The sequence below is a fragment of the Pongo pygmaeus genome, chromosome 6 (assembly GCF_028885625.2).
Source record: "Pongo pygmaeus isolate AG05252 chromosome 6, NHGRI_mPonPyg2-v2.0_pri, whole genome shotgun sequence".
Lineage (NCBI taxonomy): Eukaryota > Metazoa > Chordata > Mammalia > Primates > Hominidae > Pongo > Pongo pygmaeus.
In genome coordinates, this window is record NC_072379.2 from 100,848,220 (window position 1) to 100,867,965 (window position 19,746).

The 19,746-nt window shown below is 43.0% G+C and overlaps 1 protein-coding gene across 4 annotated transcripts in view; it reads left to right on the forward strand.

Moving 5' to 3' along the window:
• GSAP (gamma-secretase activating protein) overlaps positions 1–19,746 on the forward strand; it is a 104,974-nt gene that overhangs the window by 74,127 nt on the left and 11,101 nt on the right. For all 4 annotated transcript variants that reach the window (XM_054494958.2, XM_063667686.1, XM_054494960.2 and 1 more), the window contains 5 exons: positions 11,350–11,478; positions 12,323–12,381; positions 13,080–13,111; positions 15,433–15,494; positions 17,963–18,058. In XM_054494958.2, coding sequence (XP_054350933.1) covers positions 11,350–11,478; positions 12,323–12,381; positions 13,080–13,111; positions 15,433–15,494; positions 17,963–18,058 — 378 coding nt within the window. The remainder of the gene's footprint in view (positions 1–11,349; positions 11,479–12,322; positions 12,382–13,079; positions 13,112–15,432; positions 15,495–17,962; positions 18,059–19,746) is intronic.

The window sequence follows — 19,746 nt, forward strand, 5'->3', positions numbered from 1 at the left end:
GGGGTTTGAGGGCTGGAATCTAATTTTTGGAGCTTTATTTAATGTCGGGAGTGGATTGGGTAATAAAATGCATATTGAGAATAAGACGGCCTTCTGGCCCTTCTGGGTCTAGGGCAGTAAAGCATCTAAGGGTTGTTGGCAAATGGGCCATGAACTGGGTTGAGTTTTTATATTTGATGAAAAAGAGCCTAAACACTAACTGATTTGGGAGAGGTTGGATAAAGAAAAAGGAGCATTAACCTTGACTGTGCCTTTAGCTCCAGCCACCTCTTTAAGAGGAAATTGTTGGGCAGGTAGGGGAGGGCTAGTGGCGGAATGAAACTGTAAGCCAGACCAGGTGTGAGGAGGTGAGGTGATAAAAGGATTATAGGGTAGGATAGTGGAGGCTGAAGAAGAATTGGGACCTGGCTTGGCCTGGCGAGGAGCAGCCTTGGGGAGGAGGGGAGAGGTCAGATGGGTCTGTAGAAAAGGAGGATTCAAAGGACTCAGAGCTTGGGGTGGAGACTGAAGGAACAGACAGGAGAGAAAGAAGACAGATTTGGGATGAGTCGCATTGGGAGCGGAGACTAGGGAGGGACCAATGTGTAGAAGAATGCCTGGAAGTCAGGCACCTCAGACCCATTTGCCCATTTTTTGACAAAAATCATCCAGGTCTTGTAAAATGGAGAAATCAAAAGTGCTGTTTTCTGGCTATTTAGAACCATTATCAAGTTTGTATTGGGGCCAAGTGGTGTTACACAAGAAAATAAGACGCTTAGGTTTTAGGTCAGGCGAGAGTTGAAGAGGTTTTAAGTTTTTGAGAAAACAGGCTAAGGGAGCAGAAGGGGGAATGGGGGGTGGAAGGTTGCCCATAGTGAAGGAGGCAAGCCCAGAGAAAAGAGAGGGTAGAGACACGGAGAAGGGGTGGGGGTAGTGAGCAGCCCTGGGCTGCAATGTGGGTGAGCAGCCAAAGCAGGCATCCCCACAGTTGACTTGCCACCAAGGGAATGTGGGTGAATGACTGAGGCAGGCATCCCCATGGTGATCAGACACCAATGGAGTGTGGGTGAATAATCAGGCAGGCATCGCCGCAGTGATTAAACACCAAGGGAAGACTATCTTCCTGAGTCTGTGACTGGCACGGGAGTTTTGGGTTCGCAGATAAAATGTGTCTCCTTTGTCTCTACTAGAGAGGAAAAATAACTGGAATTGGAAGGACAGGGAGATAGAAAGGTAGCAAGAGAGGCTGGAAAAGAGAGTGAAAAGACTGCCTATCTGATTTGAAATTGGTGAGATGTTCCTTGGGCTGGTTGGTCTGAGGACCCTAGGTTGTAAGTGGATCTCCTCATGGAAGTGAGGGCGAGGACAGGGGACCGGTCTCCTGAAGGAATCCTCCTGTCCCAGGAATTCGGCACCAAATGTCACATGTGTCTGTGTGAAGAGACCACCAAACAGGCTTTGTGTGAGCAATAAAGCTTTTTAATCACCTGGGTGCAGGTGGGCTGAGTCCAGAAAGACAGTCAGCGAAGGGAGATAGGGGGGTGGGGCTGTTTTATACGATTTGGGTGGGTAGTGGAAAATTACAGTCAAAGGGGGTTTTCTCTTATGGGCAGGGGCCGGTGTCACAAGGTGCTCAGTGGGGGAGCTTCTGAGCCAGGAGAAAGAATTTCACAAGGTTAATCGCTCAGTTAAGATGGGACAGAAACAAATCACAATGATGGAATGTCATCAGTTAAGGCAGGAACCGGCCATTTTCACTTCTTTTGTGATTCTTCACTTCCTTCAGGCCATCTGGATGTATACGTGCAGGTCACAGGGGATATGATGGCTTAGCTTGGGCTCAGAGGCCTGACAAGGGATAATTTACATTTACAAGGGATTTATGAGTTTACCAGTTTTACTATATCCTTATCAACATTGTGTATTTTCATTTAAAAAGTTAAGTATAAAAGAGTGACGGAAAGGTCCTATTAACTTACCTATTAGGTTTTCTGAGAATATGATTTAGCTTTGCTTAGGAACAAAGTCGCTTCTTTTTTGCACTGACTTGTTTGTTTTCCGTGTGTGGGTGTGTGTAAAATGGAGTATTTTATGTCCTCCATGTGTTTCTGTCCTCCTTTTACATTCCCTCTTTCTCCTCACGTTTTTGTCCTCTACCCATAGCTTTCGTATTTGGCTCTGCAGACAGTTGTTTCCCATTCACCATTTCCACACATGCTTGGGGGCTCTTTTGGCTCCACATGTATTCATCTGCTAGTAGTTATTAATACTGAGGACAAGTATGAGGCACTGTAGATCTCTCTGTGACCCTCTGCACACAGCCATGATCCATCAAGGAAGGCAGAGGTGTATTGCTGGGACTAGCCCTGGACTCAGGAGAAGATAGTAGTGGGTTTGGTTTGACCAACTCCACCTATCCGAAATGCTCAGCATGGGAGACTCTAACCAGGAGATTCTCATTCCCAGGACACTTGATCCTGCTATTTCTCATTTGTTTCCTCAACTATGCTTGCATAATACCACTCACTCACTCCAAGCTGCTACCTTCACCTTTAACCTACTTCTTCTACCCCAAGTCCCAACTTAATTATAGAGGGATGGAGCTGGTTGCATGAGCATGTCCCACCCTCAGCTCCTCTCTCCCTAGTCTCAGTTATGTGATTGTTCTTGCCATACTTACCCAATAGGAGGTGGCTCTGCACACTCATGACCTGAATCACAAATTACATAAGAGTGTGTGCTTGCTTCCACATTCTTTCTTTGAGGACCAAGATACCCCTGTTTACTCTGACCACACTTACTTCTCTTCTCCTTAGTAGATGAGTGCCCTGATAAGGAGTCAAGGGGGGAGAGGGGCGTGGGGATGTGTGTGTGGGAACTGGATAGGTACGTTCCTCCTGTTCTGTCTGCATTCTGAAGCACTTCCTTTTAGTATAAAGTGGAACACTATACAAATGTTTAATAAATTGCAATATTGCTATGGTCTGAATGTTTACATCCCTTCAGGATTCTTATGTTGAAGTCCTGACCCCCAAGGTGATGGTTTTAGGTGGTGGTGCCTTTGGGAGGTGATTAGTTCTGAGGGCAGAGCCCTGGTGATTGCAATTGGTGCCCTCATAGAAGAGACCCCACAGAGCCAACTTGCCCTCCCGCCACATGAGGTTACAGTGAACACATGGCAGTCTAGGAAGTCGGCCCTCATCAGACACCATATCTGACCACACCCTGATTTTGGGCACTCCAGTCTGAAGAACTGTGAGAAATAAATTTGTTGATAAGCCATCCAGTTTATGGTATTTTGGTATACCTGCTGTAACAGACTAAGACCTATATGAACATCTTGGGCAGGATAAACCAGTTAAATCAGAAAATCTTCCCTAGAGAGACAAAGGACTTCCTCATCTTATAAATAGTTCTCAAAGTCATTTTAAAAACACTAAACAGGAAATATATTGAAACAAGGTGCTTGCCTTAAAAGGAATGTCATTAAGAGTGTCCTTCCTAAGAATGATTTTATCCCTTTGTAAACTATGGATTGCTCTAGGGAGACAGCAACTTTCATAAAAGGCTAAAAATTGCCCTTGATTTTATTGTTATTTTTTAAAATTTTTGATTGATTGATTGATTGAGATAGGGTCTCCCTCTGTCACCCAGGCTGGAGTTCAGTGGTGCCATAGTGGCTCACTGCAGCCTCGACCTCCTGGGTATAAGCAATCCTCCCACCTTAGACTCCCAAGTAGTTGGGACCACAGGCACATGCCACCACGCCTGGCTAATTTTTGTTTGTTTGTTTGTTTCCTGTAGAGACAGGGTCTTGGTATGTTGCTGGGGCTGATCTCAAACTCCTGGCCTGGAGAGATCATCCCACCTCAGCCTCCCAAGGTGCTGGGATTATACACATGAGCCACCACACCTGGCCTGCCCTTGATTTTATGAGAATAAAAACCATTAAAACTATTCAACCACAGGAAGCATGTATGGATTTTTAAAAATGGAAAATAGCTTAAATATAAAGATAAAAGATGAGCACGCTACAAATGGAGGAATGGGATATTTTTACCACAGTCTTTTAAGTTAGACATCTGTAGTGTATTTCATCACTTGCTAGAGATTGTTGATTACCTGACTCAGAGACTGGGAAGGACAAAAACTTACTGCTCCTTTCTACTTACGGCCACTCAGATGTGAGGGTGTTACTGCCAATGTCTATCAGTGGTCTGATGCCCCTGAGCAACTGGGAGAAGAGTAGTTTATACCTGGGCTGCTCTCCATTCAGAGACTTGTTTATCTGCTTCTTCACTGGTGTTAAACTGTTTTAGGCTGGGTGCGGTGGCTCGCACCTGTAATCCCAGCACTTTGGGAGGCCAAGGCGGGTGGATCACTTGGGGCCAGGAGTTCAAGACCAGCCTGGCCAACATGGTGAAACCGTGTCTCTACAGAAAATACAAAAATTAGCCAGGTGTGGTGGTGCACGCCTGTAACCACCCCCCCCCCCCCGTTACTCGGGAGGCTGAGCCAAGAGAATCCCTTGAACCTGGGAGGTGGAGGTTGTAGTGAGCCAAGATAGTGCCACTGCACTCCAGCTTGGGCGACAGAGCAAGACTCCACCTCACAAACAAAACACAAAGTTTTAATTGGGCAGAGCATGAATGTAATTGATTGCTTAGTGAAACACAAAAGACTTGACCCCCACAATACAGACAACCATGATCACTTAAATAAAAAGTTTTTTAGCGGTCTGAAGTAATGGTATAACTACAATATAATAGTTTACAATTTTAAAAAATTGTTGCTTTGACAAAGATGTAGCATCAATAGCAGTGTTAGTTGGTTATGTGGGAAATACTGATTTCCCAAGTTCAGTTTGCACATATTTTCTGGAACAGTTAATTATAGTGAGGCCAGTGGATACCATAAACCTTAATTTTATGATGCAACAAAGAAATACTAATTAGAGGTAGATTAGCATAGATTAAAAAAATAAGATGATACTGGCTGGGCACAGTGGCTCATGCCTATAATCCCATCACTTTGGGAGGTCTAGGTGGGTGGATCACCTAAGGTCAGGAGTTCGAGACTAGCTTGGCCAACACGGTGAAACCCATCTCTACTAAAAATACAAAAATTAGCTGGGCATGGTGGCAGGTGCCTGTAGTCCCAGCTACTTGGGAGGCTGAGGCAGGAGAATTGGTTGAACCTGGGAGGTGGTGGAGGTTGCAGTGAGCCAAGATTGCGCCATTGCACTCCAGCCTGGGTGATAGAGGGAGATTCTGTCTCAAAAAACAAAAACAAAAAAAGAGCTTGAGGCTAGTGATTTCATTCCTGTTGTTTCTGTAGCAATGGAGGTGTCTTCAGGCAACTTCCTAGATGATGAAATTGAGGAATGGACCCAGGATGGAGGATTCTTGTTTCTGTTCCTCTTCTACCACCTACTACACTCTGCTGGTCTTATTCATAGTTTTGGTTGGGGACAGGTGTTTTTCATTCTCAAGACTGAGAGGAGGGAAAGAGCTTAGCATTGACTTTCTCAGGGCATAAGCTGATTGTGAGATGGAATAGTTTAGAGCCATATTTAGTGATTTCATTTTTAGAAAAAAATCCAATCCATTAAAAATGGCTAATAGAACTACCCAGATGGGCAAGTAAGTGGCAATTTTTGCTAGATATTGGGGAAGCAAGTCCATTTATATTCAGGAGACTTTGAAATTGCAGCATGCGTTTCCTTAAGTGGGCAGCCTCAGGAGTTCTGGTCACTTGCCCTGTGTATGAGTGTTCCTGTTTAGAGCATCTTAGTTTAGTGCCTTTCTAGCTTTATGTACACACAAACATTTTCTATTTATTCTGTCAGTGCTTAGAGGTAGTGGGTCACTGTGTTTCTCTGGGTTGTAAGTAAAAGCTGATACTGAGATGGAATCCACTGAAGAGCCAAATTGGATGATGCTTTAGCTGTGCTAGTTGAGTCCTGGCACACAGAGGAAAGGGTTCTCTTTGAGTTGGCTGCCTTCTCTGAAAGAAGATGCTGGTTAATCAGCAGAAGTAGGACCAAAGCCAGAGGGCCTTTTAGAAATGAAAGGCAGATTTTTTTTCTGGCAGTAATTTGCAGATGAGCCAGTACCACAGAGCTTTTTGTTTGTTTGTTTTTGGATCAATTGGCAATCGAAATCATAAATGGGAAACAATTCCTTAATGTAACCCACTGGTTCTTTTGTTCAGTGAATAGTTGTGATGGGCTGTGTTTGGCAATTATTTCAGGTCATCCTAAGAGAAAGAACTCCCCTTTATGTAGGAAAATGCTCCAGGTCATTCCTTGAGGATCTGATTGCTTCTAACATTGTCTCTAATTCAGGGGTATTTTTCTTTGCTTTGCTTTTTATGAGACAGTCTCATTCTGTCATCCAGGCTGGAATGCAGTGGCATGATCTTGGCTCACTGCAACCTCTGCCTCCCCAGGTTCAAGTGATCCATCTCAGCCTTCCAAGTAGCTGGGCCTACAGGCACACACCACCATGCCCAGCTAATTTTTTGCACTTTTAGTAGAGCCGGATTTTCACCATGTTGCCCAGGCTGGCCTCAAACTTCTGAGCTCAAGTGATCCACCCATCTTGGCCTCCCAAAGTGCTGGGATTGCAGGTGTGAGCCACTGCACCCGGCATGGGTATGTTTCTTTTTTTTTTTTTGAGATGGAGTCTCGCTCTGTCGCCCAGGCTGGAGTGCAGTGGTGTGATCTCAGCTCACTGCAACCTCTGCCTCCCGGGTTCACGCCATTCTCCTGCCTCAGCCTCCAGAGTAGCTGGGACTACAGGCGCCCGCCACCACACCCGGCTAATTCTGTATTTTTAGTAGAGACGGGGTTTCACTGTGTTAGCCAGGAAGGTCTCGATCTCCTGACCTTGTGATCCGCCCACCTTGGCCTCCCAAAGTGCTGGGATTACAGGCGTGAGCCACCACACCCAGCTGGGTATGTTTCTTATACAGCATTTTTGTGTTTTATTTTTCAAGTTTTATTAGCTCTTTTCAAGTAGCTGGTGATGGGCTTCCTGGGCAGTTGTGGCTTTCATTTTGTGGTGGTGCTGTTCCTGATGAGTACAGTATTTGCTTTGTTGGATAAGTGCTAGCTGATTGACAGTGATTTCCTGTGCTCCCAGCTTCATCTTTTTTTTTTTTTTTTTTTTAAGTTCCAGGATACATGTGCAAGGACATGCAGGTTTGTTACATAGGTAAACGTGTGCCATGGTGGTTTGCTGCACCTCTCAACCCATCACCTAGGTATTAAGCCCAGCACGCATTAGCTATTTATTCTGATGCTCTCCTTCCCCCAACCCCCCAACAGGCCCCAGTGTGTGTTTTCCCCTCCCTGTGTCCATGTATTCTCATTGTTCAGCTCCACTTATAAGTGAGAACATGTGGTGTTTGATTTTCTCTTCCTGTGTTAGTTTGCTGAGGATAATGGCTCCCAGGTCCATCTGTGTCCCTGCAAAGGACATGATCTTGTTCCTTTTTGTGGCTGCATAGTATTCCATGGTGTATATGTACCACATTTTCTTGATTCAGTCTATCATTAATGGGCATTTGGATTGATTCCATTTCTTTGCTATTGTGAATAGTGCTGCAGTGAACATAGATGTATATGTAGCTTTATAATAGAAGAATTTGTATTCCTTTGGGTATACACCCAGCAATGGGATTGCTGGGTCAAATGGTATAATACTTCCGGTTCTAGGCCTTTGAGGAATCGCCATACTGTCCTCCACAATGGTTGAACTAGTTTACATTCTCACCAACAGTGTGAAAGCATTTCTATTTCTCCACAGCCTCACCAGCATCTGTTGTTTCTTGACCAGGCTCATCCTAGAGCATAGTGGTGTGATGGTGTGTCTTGGCTCTTGGGATTGTGCAGATTCAACTCTCCCTTCCCCTCCCCTCCATTCTGGGTTACAACATCTAAAACGTTATGTGGGAGATCCTTTATTCTCTGGGATAATGAGCATGCTGGTGTCACCTTGGCATTCAGAATCCCTCAAAGATTTGGCCCTAACTACCTCTTTAACTATATCTCCTATTTTAAAACCACACAATCAGAAGTCTTTAGACAGCTGGTGATTTATATAGCCTTTAAGCCAGAGGTGTATAGACTGAGTAAAGTGTTTGAGGGTGGGGTGCCCGGGATTACTTGAACATGCTCACTGTTCTCAGTCCTGGCTGAACATTAGGATGACTTGAGGGAGCTTGTAAAACTCATAAGGCTCAGGCACACCCCAAGCCAATTAAATCTAACTGGGGATGGGACCCAGGTGGTTCCAATGGGCAGCTGAGGCTGGGAGTTGCACATGCTGGAGGCTATTGTCTTCACCATAGAGAATGAAGTGCTGTTGACTCTAATGCTCTGGCTCAAATCTGAGCCCCAAATCCATCTTCTAGTCTCTGTCTTTGCTCACACCCTAAGAGTCCCACCTGGAACATCCTTTCCTTGTCCTTCACTGACTCAAATCCATTTCCCACCCCTGTTCTGTGTCTGTTTTCCAGGTTTCCAAATACACTTTCCAATTTAGAATGATCTCTGTGCATTTCTTTTTTTTTGGAGACAGTCTCGCTCTTCGCCAGGCTGGAGTGCAGTGGCGCCATCTCAGCTCACTGCAACCTCCGCCTCCCGGGTTCCAGTGATTCTCCTGCCTCAGCCTCCCAAGTAGCTGGGACTACAGGTGCATGCGACCATGCCCAGCTAATTTTTGTATTTTTAGTAGAGATGGGGTTTCATCATGTTGGCCAGGATGGTCTTGATCTCTTGACCTTGTGATCCGCCTGCCTCTGCCTTCCAAAATGCTGGGATTACAGGCATGACCTATCACACATGGCTGCATTTCTTAACTGAAAAAGGTTATATCACTTCTCTAGTGGTTACCAAATAGTGAAATATATAGATTTTTCTGTATCATCTTAATATCTGTAAGATATTATAGATATATCTAATATCTATATTAGGCCAGTGACCCCCCTCCTGAAAAACAAACATGTAAGTTCATGTGAAAATATTTTTGGGATGTTTGGCTAACAGTATTTCTTAAGTGTAAGTTTTAATTTTTGTTTTATTTTAAATTCAGATCCTTTTCCTTCTAACTCTAGTCTATTTTAGGCCATGGATTTCTTTGAAAATCTGGTGCAAGCTATAGACCATCTCCCCAGAAGAGCGCTCATACAAACACATGCTCTATTTTACATTCAGGCAGTGGGTGCTGGAACCCCTGGAAAGCCTGTCCACGGACATGTGGCGAGCTCTGTTTGATCTGTTTCTTCTTAGCGGACAGATGGCTATGCTAATTACCCTGATTTGATAATTCCACAATGTATGCATGTATTGAAACACCACATCGCAACCCATAAATATATACAATTATTTGTTAATTTAAAATAAAACAAAACTATGAAAAATGTGCCTACCTCCCTAAAAGGTTATGAGGAAAGGGATTTTGTAAATGGAGTGAGAAGGAAGGTAATTTGGGAGAGATCTTTTCTTAGGAGCTGCAGTGAGTGAGGACTTCTAACAACAGGATAGCATTTGACTTGAGGGGATGGGGCCAGATGACAGGTAGAGGGCATCTGAGTTTCTCCCCTCCCATATCCTGTCCTGGGCAAGGTCTGGGTGAACTGCGTGGGTAGGACTCCTGTGGCCAAGCAGGAGGAATTAATAGCTCAACTGAACACTAGATGTCACCACAACACCAATGAGTTTTCTGGCTTTTGGCACTCCTGTGCCTGAGCCCAGATTAGGACAGCAAGAAAGCTTTAGAGACTTCCAGTCAGGGACCTAATTCTGTCAAACGTCTGCAGGATTTGTCTTGTCTTTTTTTTTTTTTTTTCCTTAAATACAAAGAAGACCCAAAGGGTGGATAAGTGTACATTCATTATAAATAAATGGAAAGGGAAAGAAAAGACGAGGGAGGTGAGTCAAGTGAGGAGTGGGATCTGATTCATGTTTTCCCCTGGACATGAGACTTCTTGGGAAGAGTTTTTCTGTCTCTGGGAGGAGGGATGTTGGCTGGATGGGCATTTCAGGCTTCTGAAAGAGCAAGTTTTAATATTGTGTTGCTTACTTTACTGATACTCCAAAATACATTTCAAACCAATTATGACTGTCTTTTGAATAAAAATGGTAATAATGTGCTATAATTTAACATGAGGGCATTTTTCTTGATCGAGGTGTTTTTGTTTGTTTGTTTGTTTAAGTTTTCTTATTTTTCTTGCAGTTCAGCCAAGTCTATCACCTTGGCAGGCAATAGTTCACTTAGTTTTATGACCACACATTACATCTCTGGCCCCAGTCAAATCATTTGTAAATGTACATATTTTGGTAAAAAGTATCATAAGTCTACCTTTATTGGTTTAAAACCAAGTTGTGTCAGAATATCCTTCAACACTAAGAATGTATTTTTTTATTTTTATTTTTTTTGAGATGGAGTCTCGCTCTGTCACCCAGGCTGGAGTGCAGTGGTGTGATCTCGGCTCACTGCTTGCTCTACCTCCTGGGTTCATGCCACTCTCCTGCCTCGGCCTCCCGAATAGCTGGGACTACAGGCGCCCGCCACCGCACCTGGCTAATTTTTTGTATTTTGGGTAGAGATGGGGTTTCACCGTGGTCTCGATCTCCTGACCTCGTGATCCGCCCACCTCAGCATCCCAAAGTGCTGGAATTACAGGCATGAGCCACCGCGCCTCGCCAACACTAAGAATGTATTAACATTGCATTTTATTATTTAAAATGAATATAATGGATACATTCTTGCTTCAGGGTAGTACAATTATATCAATAATTCAAAGATTTAGATAGAATGCTGACTAATTCTGTTTTGATGTATGTGACAATGTAAAATTAGTTCATTTCATCTTTTTTTGATTCCTAGGTTTTGAAAAATGTCCTTGGCAGTAAATAAGTTTAGCAGGAAAGTACGCCTACTTCACTTATCCAAATGTTAATGAACTTTCTCTTAGTGAACATGGCACTGTTGACACCACCTAAGTCATAAAAATGGGTCTCAAGGGAGGAAATGACTCAATGTGTTTAATACAGGTTTCCCTGCTAAGCCTCAATCTGGGGAAGTCCTGTTGGTTTTGGGAAGTGAGCAGCAGTTCTGTATGTGGTTTAAAAAAACAAACAAAAAAACAAAACAAAAAGACAGAAAATGAAGTGGGAAAACAAGATTCTTTAAGTCTATTTTAGAATCCCTATTGGGTCTAGAATGCCATCCTCTGTACAAAGTATTCACTCAGAAATGTGGGCCGTGAGAGCTCGGGAAATAAGGCTTGCGTGATACTCACTGGGTGGTTTGGGCCGCTGGGCCTGCCTCTGAAGGCCGCTGATGTTTTTGTCTCCTTTAGGTGCTCAGCTTTAAGGGCTACTGGGAAAAACTGAACTCCAACCTAGAATATGTTAAGTACGCCAAGCCACACTTCCACTATAACAACAGTGTGGTCAGGAGAGAGTGGCACAACCTGATCTCTGAAGAGGTATGAGTGGGTCAGTGAGAACAAAGCCAGCAGCCAGCCCTAGTGGACTGGATCCAGGTGATGCCTTTAAATCATAAGGCTGGCTTCCATGTGCAGCATTCTTCCCAATTGCCAGGGACTTGAACATTGTCGTTACTGACCTCAATAGTCAGAGATGCTTCTATGATCTCTGTTCTCCTGGGGAGGAAACTGAAAACAGAAAGTTTAAGGGGACACACAGCACATTCATAGTAGAAGTATGATTAATATCCATGTCTCACATGTGTTCTCAGGTTACTTATGTAGTTAAAAATTGATATTAAAAAATCTAGGTGTTCCCAAATTAGTGGTCATTAGGGGTTGGGGTAGTTGGAGGGAGAATAGTGGATGTGACTCACTCTCCAGGGGTGACCCAGGGAAATCTTTGGGGGTGATCAAAGACTTCTGTATGTTGATTGTGGTGGTACATTGTGGGACATGAATCTAAACATGATAAAGTGACATAGAATGACACACACACATTGTGCCAATGTCAATTTTTGATTTTGATATTGTGCTCTAGTTAGGTAAGATATAAGCACTCAGGAGACTGGGTGGAGGGTACATTGGATCTCTCTCTAGTATCGCTGCATGTAGATTACTGTTGTTGTATATAGTATATAGTTGACTCGCAGTTTCCTGTGAATCTGTAATTGTTTCAGAATAAAATGTTTCTTAAAACTTTAAAAAAAATCTAGGTGTTCTGATTACCTGGAAAGTATATTTCTTCTCTCTGATGCTCTTAACTGTATTGCATTATATCCTTGATGTGAAAAGTCACCGATAAAACCTTTACCTTCCACTCCTGACGTGTTCTCACTCCTAGAAAACAGGAAAAAGAAGGTCCACGGCGTATGTGAGGAATATTCTTGATAATGCAGTAAAGTAAGTGAAATTAGAGGTTATCATATCTGTAAGATGGTTAACATTTACAATTACTTTGTTTTATTGGCTACCTTTTATAGAAGTAGTTTACTTTTGTTGCATATCCCCAGCAAAATAATATTGTCAGCTTCATGAATGCAGCCACTTGGACCCTATTCTGGAATTTGGTGCTGGAATTTCTAGTGGGAAAAGCTTATATGTTGAACCTTATAGACTTGTAACCTGCGGATAGATGTTTATGATGGATAATTGGTAAAGAAATTTCCTATTAATGAGCATTTTGAGAGAAAGGCAAATAGTAGGTTGATTTTTTTTTTTTTTTTAAGTGTCAGTGGGCTGGTGAGCTCACTTTTATTTTGAAAGCCTATTTTCTGGATATATGAGTCATCTCAGAGTACTAAAAGTATAGGCCCCATTCCAACCTCTGTTCTATTTTCTGTCCCCATTATTTTCAATAACTGAGAGCTACAATTGTTCTAAATTATTGCCGTTGTTGGCACTAAAGGGTTTTGAGATTTTTTAATTGCCTAGTGTGGCTTTCACTACATTGATCAAAGTTTTTGAGGTTTTCAGCAGCCTCAGAATAGTTTCTACAGTGGTTTTTATGAATTTTTAAAGGAGGATATCTTTGTATGGTGTGGCTTTAAATTTTTTAAAAGCAATGCTGTCTGTGAATAACATGGCTAATTTCTTCGTAGGGTGATTTCTAACCTAGAAGCAAGAAATTTGGGTAAGAAAAGATCTGTAATAAAGCCTTCTGGGTTCCAGTCAGTGTTTTGTTTGTAGCACTGTTCTTCTTACCACTGTGGGTTGGCAAGAAAATCACTTCCAGTAGTGTGGTGCAGGCAGCACCTTTTAATATCTTGCTGTTAGAGTGGCTGCACGGCTCTTCCCATGTCTGTCTAGGCACCAGGACCTCCGGGGACAGCTGCTGAATGTGCTTTTGCGGTGGGAGTCCCTGGGTGATGGCCTTGCGGTTCTCCTTATTTCCTGTCATACACAGCTACCCTCTGGCTGTGCCCACAGGATGCATTTTGGCATTTCCCTTGGCTTGGTGCTGCTTGCTTTCTAGCTGTCTGATCCTACCGGGTCTTGCCTTGTTTGTGCCTCTCATTTGGGTTAAAAATTGGGCACACAGGTCCTAGAGGCATAAAGATGAGGAGCTTCCAGGTAAGCAGTGTGGTTCTGGGGGAAAGAGCACAGGCTTGAGAGCTAGACAGAGCTGGACTTACATTCCAGCATGGCCTCTTGCAAACCATGTGCTCCTGGCCAAGTCACTTACCCATTTGTGCACTGTCCTCAGGGGAGTGAGGAGAAAATGAGACTTAACTGGGGTAATGCAGATAGCACCTAACATAGTGCTTAGTACATGAGGGTACCTGAGGTGGCTGCTTTATTCCTTAGTGTGTAAAGAAGAAATGTTAACGTGTGGCTTCTAAACCAAATGACAGGTATTACATAATCCGTAGGTGCAGAGAGAGGTTAGGTTCGGAGCGGGGATGGCTGGAGGAGGGAGGGAGGTTGGAAGAGGCTCCCCAGAGGGCTGACAGGTGAGTTAAGTCTTGATAAACAAAGGGGACTTGGCCAAGTGAAACCGGGGAGGGGAATGCTGAGCATATTCAGTCACAGGCCTATTTGTAGTTGCCAGAAGAACACGTTTGTGACTCATGAAGGTCAGTCTTCATTAAATAAGCTTTTGTTTTTATATCCCACTCCTGTTTTATGGGCTTGGATGTTGGGCGATTCTAATGGAAACTATTTTATACAGTGCATTGTTGCACCTCCTCCAGCTATGCACACAGCACAGTGAACTGTGACAGTGCACTTGTCATCCAGCTTAGGCTGACAGAGCCTGGGCTCACTGACCAGCCAGGGAGGAACCAGCCTCTGCCTTACCAGGCCATCAATCCCTGAAGCCAGGGGATCTGCCCTGCCAGACAGGGGCATGCGTGTGTGTGTTTCAGGCTTATCATCCTTGCATTGCTGGGGGTTTTGCAACACAGGGAATGTTTCTGGTCTGGTTGAGGTTTCTGTCGTGCCACCCCTCCTGCCCTGCTTATGGAGCTACTGTATGTGTCAGGGCCGTTTGCATCCTGTTACTAGTCAGTCTCTCTTAATGCACTTTAGGAAACTCTTCCCTTTCCTTGCACGTGCTTTGCGTATACTAGTTCCCCATAAAGAATGTCACTGCCTGAAACAGAACATTCTGTGAAATGCAGGGCTGTTGGATTCACATGTTAAATTGTTTCATCTCAATCAAGAGGGGTGTGTAGGATCCAGGGAAGATTTATCCCGGGGGGTCAAGAGATATCGATGCCCTCCCAGAAGGAGTTGCCAGCCCACTGAGCAGGGTGGTTCTGCCCTCTTGCCTGGCACTGGATCTCAAGTATTTAAGAAGAAAAGAATGGAATACAAAGATGTTAGAAGCGCTTTGGGCAGATTTTCCAGCAAGACTGGGTTTATCTGCCCCTAGGGCCACTACACTGTAGCGTGCATTGCAAATCATGGTGGAGAAAGTACCATTTGATTTAACATATCACTTTTCCACCTTTTCCTAGCTACCTTTGTAGTCTGATAACTTGTGCCAGTTAGTATTATTTGCTGCAGTAATTGGCCCCCTCAGCTCAGTAACTTCCAAGGCTACTGAACTACAGGGTTCAGAAAGTAGAAGGGAGCCATGCAGTCTTTCCACCGAGCCCTGTTCCCTCAATTTATGACCCCAGAAGGGTTAAGAGAAGGCCCAAGTCCCTCTGTTTCCAGTGGAGCAGAGGTTCTTAGCAGTGAGTTTTAGTGTTGAACAAAAATCAAAGCTAGAGCCTACTGGGGTTGAGGAATGTGTTGTTTTCTTCCTTTCTCGGTCATTCCCTGTTTCACACGGCTCTGATAAGTTCACCTTGTAGGACTAGGTCACACTTAGGTGATGAAAAATTTTCATCCTGTGTTATGTTTTCTCAGTGACTCAGAGAAGGGAAACCCAGGCTGATTCTTTTTCCTTCTAATCCATCTCCTGAAAACTGTTCAGAACCTAACTATTGCTCTGTTTCATTTCAGGGCCAAGATTAACACCCCTCCTGCAGGAGGAAGACAGCCACCAGCGGCTGCTCATGGGGCTGGTAAGTGGTACGTGGGTTCTTTAGGGGCTGGCAAACAAGGGACCCTAAGACAAGGGGAAAGGGTTACAGTGGGCTTCTCATTCTGATCTTATTCTTTATTCTTTGCACAAGTATGTTTTGCCAGCATTATGGACCCTGTGTGCCCAGTGGTAAGCAACCCATATGATTTCTGCCCTTTTGGAATATGTAGTCAAAGGGGGAAGACACACATGAATCACACCAATACATATGTAATTTACAAACCATGATAAAAGGAGTGTATAGCGTTGAGAGTGCTTTAAAAAAGGAAAGAGCTGCATCTTTGTGGCATTTGTATTTGGGGTTTCAAATACAACAGAACAGTCCGGGCACAGTGGCTCATGCCTGTAATCCCAGCACTTTGGGAGGCCAAGGTGGGCGAATCACCTGAAGTCAGGAGTTCGAGACCAGCCTGGCCAACATGGTGAAAACCCTGTCTCTACTAAAAATACAAAAATTAGCTGGGCATAATGGTGCACACCTGTAATCTCAGCTACTCAGGAGGCTGAGGCAGGAGAATCGCTTGAACCCAGGAAGTGGAGGTTGCGGTGAACCAAGATTGCGCCACTGCCCTCCATCCTGGGCGACAGAGGGAGGCTCCGTCTCAAAAAACAAAACAAAACAACAACAAAAAAACAACAGAACAAAGTACTTTTTCTCAAGAAGTCATAATACTAGGATGACCAAAGAAATATGAATCAAAATAAATTAATTGAAAAGCAGAATTTGTAAATAAATACAAAACCTTTAAAAAGCTGATTAAAGAGACATCTGGAAAGCCTAATAACATATTTTTTAATACCATGTGGACTTAAGAATGGGATAATCTATTAATTAGTTTAGGTTTAATTTTCAAGTTTTCTGCCTTTATTGCAGTCATTAGTGTTGTTTCTACATAATATATTTGAATTTCTATAGTAAGGTTTGAGTTTCATAGTTTTTAATATATTAGGAGAGGTTAGTTTAGATATGCCAACAGTAGTAAAAGAAAAATCTCACATATACAAGAAGGAAATAATTATAGTACTTTTATAAAATTAAATATTGCGCAGCCATTAAAATAGTATGGCAAACATGGCTGGGCACTGTAGCTCACACCTGTTATCCCAGCACTTTGGGAGGCCAAGGCGGGTGGATCACCTGAGGTCAGGAGTTCGAGACCAGCTTGGTCAACATGGTGAAACCCCGTCTCTACTAAAAATACAAAAATTGGCTGGGCGTGGTAGCACGTGCCTGTAATCTCAGCTACTGGGAGGCTGAGGCATGAGAATCGCTTGAACCCAGGAGGTGGAGGTTGCAGTGAGCTGAGATCGCATCACTGCACTCCAGCCTGGGTGACAGAGCAAAAAAAAAAAAAAGTATGGCAAACAATGTTTACACGACAAACATGCAACATTAGAATGGGTGTGCACACCAGGAAGAAGAAAAAAATAACCCCCAATTGTTAATGTGGGTGGTAGGATTATGGGTGATTTTAATTTTTATCTTCATGGAAAAATTGAAAAGCACAAAGAAGTATGCACTATGTATTACACAGAAAGCATCTTTTATTTAAAGCCAAATTAATTGGCACATGCATGAGACTGAATTGAATTAAGATACCATTATGTCTTGGCCCTGAAGGTTGTGGACTTGGTTTTACTCGGGGTATTGCATTGTGAACCTGCTAAAATAGAAGATGTGTGCATGGGTGATATAAGCTGTACAACTCCCTTGGGCTGTTTATTGGCACAAACATGGCTCTGGCATCCTGTTTTTGCTGAGCGTGTTGTCTAGGCAAAAGGGAGAGGAGGGAGGAGGAGAGAGAAAAGCAAAAGGTAGGGAGGGCTGGGAATGCTAATGGTTGGAGAAGTAGGGAGGCCCAAGGATGATCAAACAAAGCGAGTATAGAAACAAACCTATTTGGAGGCACCAGAATGAATATTTCATTACCTTTGCATGTCAAGGGGCTGTGTTGAGTGTCTGTGGCCACTGTGTAGAGGGAAGTACCTGATTATTTCCCTTTTACTCCTGCTTCTGTCCTTCCAAAACACCCAAAACTGTTGCCCCCATTGTCTCAGTCATTCTATGTATAGAGTTGTTCCTGTTAATCCCCCAGGACTGTAGGAGAAGTAGACTTTAATCCTTTGGTAGATCCCAAAGCCTGTGACTTCTAAGTTGGTGACTTTCACTGTCTTCTTTGGAGGATTCTCGTCAGAGTTAGAGCCTTACTCGCAGTTGCTCACGGGGCTTTGGGTGAATCATAAGTAATTCCTTTTGAGGCAAATGTTGGGGACCCCTTATTTATGCTCACCAGAGAAATATTGAGAGTTATGCATTTCCATTGATGGGACCTTCAGATCCAATATTTTTTATATTGATGAGGAATGTTAATAAGTGGATCTAATTCAAACCAGTTGCAGGTATGAGTGGGTAGGCTGTGACTTATCTAATGCATATCCTGTTTTCAGATGGTGTCTGAGCTAAAAGACCATTTTTTGAGACACCTACAGGGTGTAGAAAAGAAGAAAATTGAACAGATGGTTCTGGACTACATTTCAAAACTGGTTGGTCTTGCTTTTTATTCTCCTCATATGTCCCTTCACCCCACTACCCATATAGTTCTGAAAGTGTGGTTCAGTGACCCCATTTATGTATTTTTCAAATTAGATTTTTGGAGATATCCCGTTCTTAAATCAGTATTTGGTGCTATAGATTGAGAAAAGGGAAATAAGGACCATAAACAAAGAGCATTTGGTTTGGAAAGTGGTTTATTGCCCTCCCTTCAAATACTGATTATATACCCATGGATGCATAGGACAATGAATTTAATATGTTTGCCAAATGTTAATATTTTGTCTTGGCAACTTCCAGCTCCTTATTAAACAGTAAGAGATGATTTCTCTACATGGAGGTTTATGCAGACATGAGAGAACTTGAACTTCGAATCTTAATTAGTTCCAGTAGCCTAGCTAAGCCAGATTCTAGCTCACTTGTATGAATACTACCATGTGAGACTGAGACTGGCAGTTCCTTACCTGGTAGCCACTTACTGAAATTTTGTGATCCAGATTAGTAACACCACTGTATGTGTAAATAGTAGTTATATGACTAGATTGAATTTTAAGTTTGTCTTGAGTCTTTCAAAAAGCATATAGAGTTGAGGCCTGATCTTGCTTAGAATCTAGAAATAATGTTTGACAAATTCAAAAAAATGTTTGCACAGAAGGAGAAAGAACACTCCATTATTTCTTCAAATTTGTATGAGACCAGTATGCAAATAAGCCAGTGTGTGAACATATATTTTTCCATTGAACTCTGGAAGATTTGTTAAATGTATTAGCTGTAATCCTGATTTAATCATTTCATGTTTAATTTTCAAGTTTTCTGCCTTTATTGCAGCCATTAGTGTTGTTTCTACATAATATATTTGCATTTCTATAGTAAGGTTTGAGTTCCATAGTATTTAATATATTAGGAGAGGTTAGTATTCTTATGTAGTGATATTTATAATCAGGAATTTGAATCTTTCTTAAGTCTCCTTCTCAATAGAACTGTACCAAGGAACTCACTTGATGAATGTGTTACTGATCCTCCCCATGTTGACATTAACTTGCTTTTTTTAAAAAAAACTCACAACACACAGTGATTTAACATATCCACCTATCACCTTTATTTCTGTTGACTTGAAATCTTACTTCCCAAAGTGCTAAGAAGGGTTTCCATTCAAGCGTCATTTTTCTCCATTGTTAATAACGTAAGTTTTAACACTAGTTTGTGTTAACAGCCTGTAGAACCAATAGGCCCAGAAACTATACATATGAAGTCTCAGAAAACTCAAGGTCCCTGACATTGACTCAGCAGTCACTGATTGAGGCCACATCTCCCTGCCCCTGCCCAGCAGCCACTAGTCATGCCTTCTGCTCCCGTCTAAGGAGAGTGGCTGGCATCCTTTCTAAAATATATCCAAGGAAGTTGCTGCAGAACCTGATTATATTGGTTACATGTTAACTTACTTGATTTCAGCCAAAGAGAAACTGAGGCTCTGTATCATTGAGGATAGCATTTGCCTGTGAGTCTATGGAGATCCTTCTGCTTTGCCCTGTTTTTAGCCCACACAATGTGTGGATTCGTGGCTGATAACAACTCCATAGGGACTGCTCTTCTGCTGGCAAACTCATTGCAGCGTTAGAATGGGTTTCTGGATAAAGCTCTAAGACAAAGAGGGCTACCTACTTTGGTTGATTAGCTCCAG